Here is a 12,215-nt window from a genome sequence, read left to right on the forward strand (position 1 = left end):
GTGAAATTAGTATAATTATTATTTATAAATGTCATAATTTATCTCTGGAGTCGATTTTCTCAAAAATCCAGATTTTTGACGATATTACAGGACAGTCATCCTATCATTATGAAACTTTGCAAACCTTTACTCCATATCAAGTAGAGTGTTTTGAGCCAATTATTTTCTGGTTATTAGCTTTGTGGACAGGTAGAGCATCACAAATCCCATTGTTAGATCCTGATATTTCATCATTTGTCTTCATGAAAAATTAAAAATTTCTAGAAAAATTACTATTGGGTACTGGTGATAAAACAAACGGCTCAAAACAACCTTCAAACATGTCTTATTTACAATCTGAAAGAAATATAACAATATCTTACTTTGTTCAGATCATAGACTGCTACTAAATTGTTCAAATTTGTCATTTCCGCCATCTTGAATAAATCTTGAACATACAAATTATTGGAATTTATTTATACCTCATGATGGTTGAAGTATGTACCTCTGAAATGATCTGGAAGACCAAAGATGCGTTTTCGGTGGAAAATAAACTAACACTGAACACTGAAAAACTATATTAATTCATAAAGGGTGTGTGTCCAATGAGGTGAGGGAGGGTCCACCAATCATCATAAAGCATTTTTATATCCAATACAAAATCAAAAATAGAAATACAAAAACATCAGATTGCCTCTAAATCTAAATAACCAATTATAATATGCCAAAACAATTTAAAAGAACACATTTCAATACATCAGTCGGGGCAGGGACACATGGTTGCCATGTAAACAACAATACGTTTTTAGTGTAATGGCCATTGAGAGTGAATTGCAGTTTGAGCTCCAAATTTGTTCAGGTCACAACTGATGTATTCTAAGGTCCAAGTAGCCTATACTTACAGACTGGGACCTGGATGAGTTAAAGGAATACACCAACATTTTCGAAAAAAATTTCCGACTTACCCATTTCGATTTCATTTTAATTTTTTGTGCCTTCACTGGCTCGGTTTCCATGTTAGCATAACGTGTTAGCTTAGCATAAAGCCTATAGGAGTCAGTAGCCTACCTTCAAAGTTAAGAAATTCACCTTACAGCAACTCCGAAGGTATCATGTGTATTATACACATGCAGGGAAAACGAGAGACGTTGTTTTTGGACAAGTTAGATGGTTGGAAATATAACCGCTGAACACACATGTATCCTTCCATCTTCCGCTGGTTGAGCACAGCTCAAGGTAAGCTCTACCTTCAGAAGGTGTGCGGATCACTGTGGTATACTTCCCAAAACATTGGTGTATTCCTTTAAGAATCAGTTTATTTAAATGCTATCTGCTATCTCGCAGACACACTGTAAATACTCATAAACATTCCCTGGAGCAAAGAACACATACGTTTATCAACATTGTTGTCCCGAGAACAATCATTTTTAAACAAAATAATCATCAAAAACCTATTGGCATGGACTATTCAGCTAAAGAATTGCTCTGTTGGTAAATAAGGAAGATAAGGTTGAGAGCAACGTTTGGTTAAAAGGTACGGGTTCACCCTCCTCTGTTTCCACGCAACAAGTTGCCGCATAGTGCCTAACCTGGATCCACCATGTCGTCTGGCTCGGTGAAGCGAACTTTGCGCTTGGGAGCCTGTTTTGGCGGGGCCGGGGGCTGGGGCGGGGATCCCTCCAGCGACGACCTTCTCTTCAGGATGGAGACGAGGCCCGGTGCGGGGGCAGTCTGGGGGATGGATGGTAAATAAAAAATGGTAAATGGACTGCATTTATATAGCGCTTTTATCCAAAGCGCTTTACAATTGATGCCTCTCAATCACCCTATTTGCACTGGCAACCCTCCGACTGCCAGATGACCGATCTCATATTATCTAATGTCAGATGGGCAGGGGTGAAGACAGGGGAAAGAGTTCAGTCAGAGACTGTGGGCCGTATAAACGTGGGAAATGTAGTTTTTTTACTTCTTTCTTTCTAAAGCATAACAACTTAAGGGCTGGGGAGAATGGTTGAAGTATGATTCCTGTGAGGGAGACCGTATAAACATGGGAAATGTAGTTTTTTATGCTTTCTAATGCATAATGTTTGATGACGAGAACAGACAGGCCATTCAACCCATTCAGGCTCACTGTTCTACCTACGGTCTAGAGCCGGGCTGCCCAACCCTGTTGCTGGAGATCTACTGTCCTGTAGGTTTTAATTTCAACCAAAATTAGGTACAGGTGAATCTACTAATCGTTAGCCACGGGATCTCTAGCTGTTGAATGAGCTGTGCTTTTACAGAGTAGGAGTAAAAATCAAGATGGCAGATCTCCAGAAAAAGGGTTAGGCAGCCCTGGTCTATAGAACATCCTCCACTTGGTTAAACCTGTTCTTCTACACCCCTAAGGTCTGCATCTACAACATGACCTGACAAGCTATTCCAGGCATGTTACATAACACTGCAAAAATAAATATTAAATCTTTCTGCACCATTGTTAATCCCTTTAAAAAAAATAAAAAGCTGAAACAAATTCCCCCTCAGTCTGCTATAGTCATCTGCCAGCTACAGCCTACTACAGTCCTCTTCTAGAAAAATCCACAGTCTCTGCAAAGGCTCTTCAAACATATGGATCTAATAATGCTGCCCACGCCATTTAATGCACATTTTTCAAACAGCCTTTCCCCTTAAAGCCCCTGAGATAGAAATATGCATCACGTGAGCTGCTCGGCTGCAGTCAACCTCGGTGGGCCGACCAGGCCTCGTTCCACAAGAAATGTAAGATAATATCTGTAGGGTATGGCCAAAGTACATCTGATTTGGGGCCCTGAAAAAACACAATTTTGTTTCAAGTACCCATCCTCTACCCCTTCGCGAGAGAAACCTGCCAGTTGGCAATCATCGCTATTCCCCTGCCCCACACTGTTTTAATGGCAAAGCAGGTTCTTGTCTCCTGAAAAAATCATCTAGGTCAAAACTAATTTGCTAACAAAAACAAGTGTCGATAGCCACAATTATCAACTCAAATTCCAAATGAAATGACATTAAATGAATCTTTTTTTTTTCCATCGTGTGGTGTTATGAGGTTTGAGAGCTCAACAAAAAATGTCTTTCAGATGTGCGTAGGAAACCAAAGTTCCCCCATAACATCCGGACTTCTGTGCAATCAAAAACGACAAATGAACACAGAGAAAGACAAATAACAGTGTTCAACACAATACCCCATTAATCAATGATTCTCTCAAGTAAATCTCAGAGGGTTCAGCATCAATCACGTCACGCCGCATAATTTATGATCGCCGTAGGCTAAACTGGGCTTTGAAATCAATCAATCAACGCGAGCGCAATCGCAACACAAATTCCAGGCTTAAAAGGGGAAGCTGGGATTGTGGGAACTGAAACTGCAGTATTTTTTTGCTGATTAATCAAAGTCAATGTAGTTGCATATCGCTTTCATGAAACGAGCCCCTTATGTCTGTTTTGAAACTAAACTTGTACTGACAGCAATTTGCCACCAGGTGTCAGGACTGAGCACAGCAAAAGCTTCTACTACAAGTCAATGCTGACCCATTAAAAAAAACCAGCACCACAATGCATTGAGCTTGCACAGAAAGGCCACATGGTAAACATGGTATTTTCAAGCATTTAGTCGACCATATAACTGTCGGAAGCCACAATTAAACTGTGGATTTTTCAGCTACTAGCAATCTATACTGCATACCATTAAAGCAGTGTTTGTATTATATCTCACGAAAATACAGGCCCTTATCAAAGATGATAAAGAGCTACAATTTCACATATGATTTAATACTGACCAAATTCAGTGTGTTTGCATAAAAAACTAAGGGAGATAGCATCTTCTGTTGTCAGTACATTAGTACTGGGGATATGAGTCATGGGGTCTCCCATGTTTATTTACATTTCCATGATTTGATGAATTAAAATAAAAATGTTATATGTTCAGTAATACTAATTTCATACAGAGAATACTTATATTCTCAACATGTAACAGCACATAACGCAGTAGAATAGTAAAAAGCGGTTGCATTAGTCTATAGAGGATTTAATAGAAGGTTTAAGGTTTAACATTGTATTGTGGTGGGCCACGGGTGTTCATTTTAGACAGCTGAGAGATTAAACATTCTAGGAACTCACAAAGCAGGCTTACTGACGTAGATGGATAAATTCACCAAGTAAAACCCGGAACCCTTCCAAACCAGGAACACAGAACGAACTAAAAAGGGCCATTCCGGGTTTTTCTCTGTGAACTTATCCAGCTAACTGAGTAATCCTGCTTTGTGATATACCCCGCCAGATCTAATCTTTACGCCACACTGCTACACGTGGGCAACTCACCAGGCAACAAAAAATAACGACTCAAACAAACTGTGAGTGAGAGCGAGAGAGAGCCTATGGTGCTCAAAGCAGTGAGAACTAAACACACTCACCAGAGGGAAGGCTCCTTTCACATGAATTATTAACACAGGCAGGGGGGAAAAACAACAATAACCCTATAACCGTATCCGGGTGAGCTGAGCAACGGTGCGCTCGATACCGACCGCTCAAAGCGCGCGACCTGAGCGGACCGATCAGGTCCAAACCGTCGGCCGCGTAGCACGCTACAGCCGCCGGCCGAGTCCTTCTGTTGATTTTGTCTGTTGGAGGGCTGCACATTCTGGGTCAAATAACAATACAGTATTATGGTTTCATCGCACACACGTTGCTTGGCTCCCTTCTGTATTACTTTCGCAAACACAGGCTGTCTAAAGATTGGGTCTTTTTTGGCAATTATGTGAATTAATGATAGATAACATCACTACAGCTGAAAGAGTCCATTTTGGTGCACCTCAGGAATATTCATGAAGCGGTGTGTGTGTCCAAGTCATGGTACTGTGAACAGATGTACTTCTGTCACTCAGCATGCTGCTTCATTAATATTCATGAACCAGGAGTAAGTAGGGTCACCCCGGGTCAGGATATTTCTGGTAAAATCCACTGGAAGTGGCATGTTTTGGTTAACTGAATTTAGTGGAAATTGAGTTGAATTTCAACCCGTTCAACATATTCTCCAATCTCATGTCAAGTACCCTTTTGCATGTCATGCACAGATAACTGTTAGTATTCCATTTAATGGGAATTCAGTAGATATACAACCCTCTACAAACACACTGCATTCCCCCATTAGAAGGGAACACATTATTTATCATTCCTGTTTTAGAAAACGTAGTTAAATCGTTAAATTTGACATTTTTTGGTTTTGATTAGTAGGTTCTGCAATCATCTTTAGTTGTGCTAAGATAAAATGTTTAAGTTTCTATATGCTTATGACATGGTAATGTGCAAATAACCCCCCCCCCCACACACACACACACACACACACAATTTCCCTTTTCTTCCTGTTAATTCCAAAATATTCCCGTTGATTCCCACAGAAAACTTTCACCCCTGAATATTCCTTAAAATCAGCAGCAACCCTATATAAGACCAGAGAAGACGGAATGGAGGAAACACCCCTCATATGGTTATAATACAGAACGTGTGATCGTCTCGAGGGCGTGCGTTTGAAACGACACAGTCCTGCATGCAAGGGTGGAGCTCACTAACGGCAACAAACCTTAAGCACCGCTAGTGCCAGTCTGTCACAGGGTATTAATCATAGTCCATCTCCTTCAAGGCCTTTCAAAGGGTTGGGTTTGATTCAGCCAGAAACAGATATCCACAGCGTTCCTGGCGGTCAGGGCGGGCCCTCCAACATCAAAGCCCCTAAAGCGGGGCCTGAGGTGTGAGGTCACTCTTGTTTTTGTGAGGAGAAGAGAATTCTTACCAGACAGGAAATTAGAGAGAGAGAGAGAGAGAGAGAGAGAGAGAGAGAGAGAGAGAGAGAGAGAGAGAGAGAGCAAGCGAGTGAGAGTGAGAGAGAGAGAGAGAGAGAGAGAGAGAGAGAGAGAGAGCAAGAGAGAGCAAGCGAGTGAGAGTGAGAGCAAGCGAGAGCAAGCAGGAGAGTAAGAGAGAGACAGCAAGAGAGTAGGGGGAGGTAAAGATAGAAAGGCCTTCTGGCAGCTGCAATGATCCTGAGAAAATAATCCATCCATGCTTTCATTCCCACCTGTCTAGACTAACTGTAACGCACTCTACCGAGGCAGAGCTCAATCTTAATGTTGTTCGCACAAGTCTGGGCCAACTGGTATGAAATCTCCTTTCCCAATATCTATTTACACTTGCACAGATGTGACAGAAGTTTTCCTGTCCATTGAATGGTTGAAGCAAAATAAAAATATATGCCTCTAAAATAACACTTTTATTTATTTTAACTTTAATTTATTATCTGGTATCATCTGATGAAATAAAATGCAAGAAATCATAAGATTAAGCATCAGATGAGTCATTGTAGATTAAGCATTACATCATGGGATTCAATCTACTACAAACAAATAGCAATTTAAGTAAAATGGTAGCGACAGCTAGCTATACTCCGTGAAAAGCGCTGCGGTTACAGGGATAGCTGGAGACAAACAAGCCGCAAATGTCAGCAACGTCAACGTTGAGTTCATGTTAACATGAGCAAGAAGCGGAATAAAGAGCCATTCACATTGCCTGCACTGTATGCTAGTTTATTATGCTTTAATCGTTAGCTTTAGCAAAACGTTTAAGTGATGGAGGTGCCATACAAACTAATGTGAGGTGTGGTCAAGAGACCACAGAGGAGTGTACTGATTCCATGATTGGTTGGTTATCTCAGTAACTGACACAAGCCCCGCCTCGTAACCTTTTCACCTGTTCCGCAAAACTCTGCCCCTGTACCATCTCAGCAGTGCCAAATGAGTATTTGAATAAACTGAACTGTGGATTAGGCCAGGTTCCCCTGTTACCCAATCAGGTAAGAGTTGTACCAGTTTTACCAGGCTTTACTTGCCCTGGGGAAGAGGCACTGTTGAAATCTGTATGGGGGTCAAATGAAAACTAAATGGTTTAAAATTCCACATGATTCAGGATCATAAAGGAACGTTTAAAAATGCCAGTGTGTTCATATAATTATACAATATATACAAATGCTGCAAATAAATTAACTGTCAACACTTTAAAGGTATCATTGAAAAATCTGGATATGTCATTATATGCGTAGGAAAACACATTCCTGAGCATTCGTTTGATTAGGTGATTCCAGGGAGTGACCTTTGACCCGACTCCAAGCATTCCTTAGCTTGGGTCAGCATTTCTTAAACTATAGGCATGGATCCAAAATGGCTCACGGGAGTGTTTGAGGTGGGTCCTAGAATGAGTTTGTAGTCCAATAGGCTATGCTAGTATGTGAGGTATGTGAGGTTTGTGATTCAGGTGATTTCAGCGAGCGACCTTTGACCCCTGTGTAGTCCACTCAACCCCACCGGCGCTTTATGGCTCCCTGTTCTGAAGACGGGGTCGTTAAAATCCGCAGTCCCACTGGCTGAGAAGCCCTTAGATTGGGTCCCTCTCGACACCGTTATAAATAACAAACTCCTCGAGAGTGCACATCAGACTCAAGATTTGTGCCAGCTCCTCTCTGAATAAAAACGTCAGGTTTTTGCCATTTCCGTGGACTTGAAACTCCTTCAGACGCGTTTCTCCCACCAGAGAGAATGTTTAACGCCAGCACTGAGAATAGCCGCCTCACACGTCACTACCCCTGCCATCCTCAAACCCTGCTTGCTTAGGTCAGCTAAAATGCTGATGAGGGCAATGTCCCTCGGTTGGCTGATAAACACAGAGCGGTTGTTAAAAAAGCCTCAGTTGTGGCGAGGTGGTTTACACAGTCCGAAGGGCATGACAGCCTCTCAGCTGCGGTGGTGGTCCCTTCCCTATCAGTTACACACTAATCTTTACCAGACTGAATAAAGCAAAACATACCAAAGAATGAGACTGTCTCACTCTCCTTTAAAAAAAAGCCCAAGTTACTGCTATTTTGTTAACAGGATAGAACTATAGAGAAAGAACTCAAGCACAAAGGTCAATTGGCTTGGCAGACCTAACGAATCGCAAGAATGCCACATATGACTCCCCAGCGTCTCTAGTTAGTTCTGCTTTTATCCGTATTATTAGCATGAAATTTTATTTTCATAGGTTATATAAATGATGTGTTCTGTCCTACTCAACATTGCATGTATTCCTCTATCCAACAAGTCCTGTCTGAGTGAGTCAGACACCAGTATATCACAGGCCAGGGCAAACTCCTACAGGCCTCGAGCAAAAAGCAAAATGGGACATTTTGGGACTGGACAGTGGGAAGCCAAGCTTTACGTTTCTACATACTGAAGTGGTTGTCTTTGCTACTGACGCACTCACGGTTGCACAACCTCTCTTAAAGGGCGATGTGAATAATGCTTTTTTTAGTAGCGTGTTGCCTGTCAGCTGACTGAATCTCTGCAGAAAGAAAGAACCTTATAGTAAGTGTGAAGTGTTACAAGACACGGGTGGATATCTCCTTCTCAACTCAACAGTTTATGCAACCAGAACTTTCCAGCCCTTTCACACTGAAACAGGTTCTTGAGTTAAGATATTTCCTAATTCTCAGCAGGAAGTTATGAAGTCTGGGCAGCTAGCGTAATACAACGTTTTGTTGTTATACCTTCATTGCTTAGTTTTTGCGCTCCCAGCACTGTGACTGGAAATTTGGTTTATGAAAGGTTCCAAATTTATATTTATAAACATTAATGACTCTTTTTTACTAGACCAGACACGGACAGTCTAAGAGACTGACAGGAAGGAGGCGCTCTCACCTGCTCCACCTTTATCCTTTTGGCCATTTCGTCCAGCGAAGCCACTGCTACTCCCGGCACAACAACAGTCTCATCTCCAAACTCATCGTCCTCAAAGTCTTCTTCTGGAATATCCTCCTCCTCCTCCTCTCCCTCCAGGACCTCAAGGCCTTCAGTGTGGAGCAGGTCCGGGTCCTCCCCAGCGGGCGAAACCTGCCCCGTGTCCTCGCTCTCCCCTTTTTCATCTCCTGTCTCAGGGGTGACCTCCTCCACCCCCGTCAGTTCAGTGTCAGACTGTGAACCGCAACATTCCTCCGTTTCTGGGTCAACCCCCAGGGGAACGGTTAGGTCCGGCCCGGCCGACAACGAGACGTCGGTCGGCTGGTCTTCACCGCCCGGCTCCTTTTTGCCGTCTCCACTGGCGGAGTCATGGCCGGTGGGCACAGGTGAGGCGGGCGCATCCAGAAGAGGGGCAGAGGAGTCAGAATTGCATAGCGGCGCCCTCTGGTGGTCCGGGGTGGGAACGTCCTCCGCGCTCAGTGCCGGGTGTAGCTCCTCGGAGGCCTGCCGCTCCTCCATCAGCCGTCCCGATTCAGCGCCGTCTGAGGACACACGAGAGGGGCCGTCAGCGGAAAGCTCCTTCTCTCTCTCCCTCTCCGACTGCCATCTCTCCCTTTCTCTCTCTCAAGCTCGAGTGAGAAACCTCTGCTCCCTCCTCCACCCCTAAGCACCGCCCAAGGTTTCAGATTACATCATCATTAATGATGACTCTCCAGCCACTCAGCACCTCTGTTCATGACATCACAGTAGAGACTGACTCTGCTCTCTGGCTGAATAATCAATCCTTCCGTTATGTTCCGGAGTCTAGATCTAAAGGACACTGAGGCAACACCAGTGCCTGTATCAATGAGGTACATGAAGGGAACAGGTTATTGAGTAACAGGAACAAAAGTTCAAACAGGCTCGATTAGTCTCAGAATCTACTATGTTGCCTTACTGGATGCATTACATTTCCAATAACATGCCTCTGTTTTTTTCTTAATGGTTATTTCCTGCTCCGCTGTCAGTGCTACCCTTCCGTCAGAACAGCTGCCTTTATTAGGAAGCACTAGCGCTACGCTAATGGAAAGGTCCGACTTTCCATGCTCAAGACTTACGAGAAATTGATTTTGTGCTGAAATGTGCACTGCGCACAGCAAAGATATTAAATGTAGTGGAAAGGAGGACGAGGACCTTTATGGTGCTGGAAACGGCCGGTAATTAAGTTTTGAGCACTAAACGGAAACCGTCTTACACAGAATGAAACCGCTCAACTCACTGCAATAAGAATATTCAGATTCTGTTTGCAGGAAGAAAATAAAACATAATTGAGCGATTTATCAGATCGCTCAATTAAAATATCGTAATTCATGGAAATCAATCGATATCGCAAGCATTCGCAAAGAATCATTTCAATTTGTAAATGACACCATTAAAGGAAAAATCTATCAGTAAATCCAGTAGCAGATACAGTAGTACCAGCATAAAAGTAGCGGTACATTGGAAATCATATAAATGTGTAAATTACACCATAAAAGCAAAAACCTATCAGTAAATCCAGTAGCAGATACAGTAGTACCAGCATAAAAGTAGCGGTCACCACCACAGTACAGGCATGGCAGACGGCGGGGTGGATAGCCAGTGCTGACAGATGGTCGAGCAGGGGGGAGGCGTCACGCATGGACAGTGAAAGTGAATCCGGGCCGGGGAACACAATGCTCCAGGTAACACCCCCCCTGATCTGCGTCAGCCGCCCATCTCATCAATAGAGTCTTCCTCAGTGAATGCAGGTCAGGAGGAAACTGACCATACAGGTTAGGCCATGTCCCTACATACCTCTGCTACTGTGAAGAAATGTAGCCAAATGTGTGACTTTAAAGATCCCATACTGTACACTTTTCTAGGGTTTATATTTTAAGTCCTGATATCCATAAGAAGATATTTGTTTGGTTTTAAGTACCAAAAGAAAATATCTAATCAGATCCATTTTCCGGTGCAGGCTGTTGTAGTGACTGTGTCTTTAAGACGGACATATGCAAATGAGCTTATACAGAAGCAGATGTGACGTCATAAAGTTACGGAAGTCCAGACTGAAAATTTTCGTTTTGAAAAAAAAAATCAAAACTAAAAACATATCTACTAATAAAAATTATTATAATAATAATGACAAAATCTTCTCTCAGCAATTCTTTTAGTATGAAAGAATATAATTTCCCAATTTTTTGAGCATAAAATATATCTCAGCATGGGTTTATTTTACACAACTATCCTTGCTCATCTTTATCTAGACCAATAATAATTATGGTGGGCACTATGCATACATCACATCTTTATCCATTTAAATATACTTTTTGCATAGTAATGTGTTATGCATAGCTGTCTAAATAAGTTAACTGAGCACTGTTATTTAGTTTTGTTTACAATACTAATTGTTGGTTGTTGTTTGGCCCTTATTGATATAAAAGGATAACAAATCGCAATTTAGCATTTTTGAGACTAACACTTAAGTTCTCCACTTTTAAAAGGATAAAAGACTCTAAGTCACTGTAATGTAATGTATGTGTAATGTACAATGTGCTCCATTATGGCTTCTCTCTCTATACACGGTATTGCTTGCTTAGTCAGTGGTGGTGGATGAGAAGGTTCGTATTTTCAGCCTTATATAACCACCTGGTCCCACAGATGAGATAAGGAAGGCACAGTGTGTTTGCTCCGTGCAGAAGGTTAAGCTATCATCTTTGCCACCACTCTAAAAACTAAGAAAAATAGTGTGTGAGGAGAGGGGTGCTATTGCATGCACCCCAAAATAAGAAGAGAAACATAAGAGCCCCTTTCTTGGGCTGCACAATATATCGTATATTTTCTCGACATCGAGATATGAACACTCAAAACACATTGCAAAAGACTGCTTGAACTGCGATTAATAGTATTTATTTAAACTGACGTTCTGTTAAATTGATCATATGCTGTTCATATGCAATTTGTTTAATAAAAGTATGTTTGAAATATTAATTTTTTTAAATTTTGTACGTTGTCTGGGGTGTATGTTAGAAGTGTGTCATATCGTCATGGCAATATTCAACAACGTTATCGCATATTGCATATTTTCTGCATATATCATCCAGCCCTAGTTCTTTCATATCCATTTTCCCTCAAATAAGTAGTTTCATACACTATCTATTCTTGGACAGAAAATAGAGCCTTGAACAAAAAGCAAGCCTGCACAATTAGCTCCTTTCTGTTTCATGTTTTTCTTCGGTCTTTAAGTGGAACACCAGCGTCGTGCTTTCCCACAGGATTACTCTAAAATGAGAATACTTAAGCAAGGTTTGAAATGGATAAGAGCAGGGGTCCTCAATCTTACACAGAAAGGGCCAGTGTGGGAGCAGGCTTTTGTTCCAAACAAGCAGTTCTACTAATCACGGTCCTTAGAAAAGACGCTAGTAGAATTAGCTGTGTAATGGCTTAGTTGGACACGAGTCC

The 12,215-nt window shown here is 42.0% G+C and overlaps 1 protein-coding gene across 2 annotated transcripts in view; it reads right to left on the reverse strand.

The window, feature by feature from the left end:
• cnsta (consortin, connexin sorting protein a) overlaps positions 1–12,215 on the reverse strand; it is a 40,358-nt gene that overhangs the window by 4,117 nt on the left and 24,026 nt on the right. For both annotated transcript variants that reach the window (XM_061249877.1, XM_061249868.1), the window contains exons 9-10: positions 8,715–9,295; positions 1,569–1,710 (exon numbers count right to left, since the gene is read on the reverse strand). In XM_061249877.1, coding sequence (XP_061105861.1) covers positions 1,569–1,710; positions 8,715–9,295 — 723 coding nt within the window. The remainder of the gene's footprint in view (positions 1–1,568; positions 1,711–8,714; positions 9,296–12,215) is intronic.

The sequence above is a fragment of the Conger conger genome, chromosome 1 (assembly GCF_963514075.1).
Source record: "Conger conger chromosome 1, fConCon1.1, whole genome shotgun sequence".
NCBI classification, from domain to species: domain Eukaryota; kingdom Metazoa; phylum Chordata; class Actinopteri; order Anguilliformes; family Congridae; genus Conger; species Conger conger.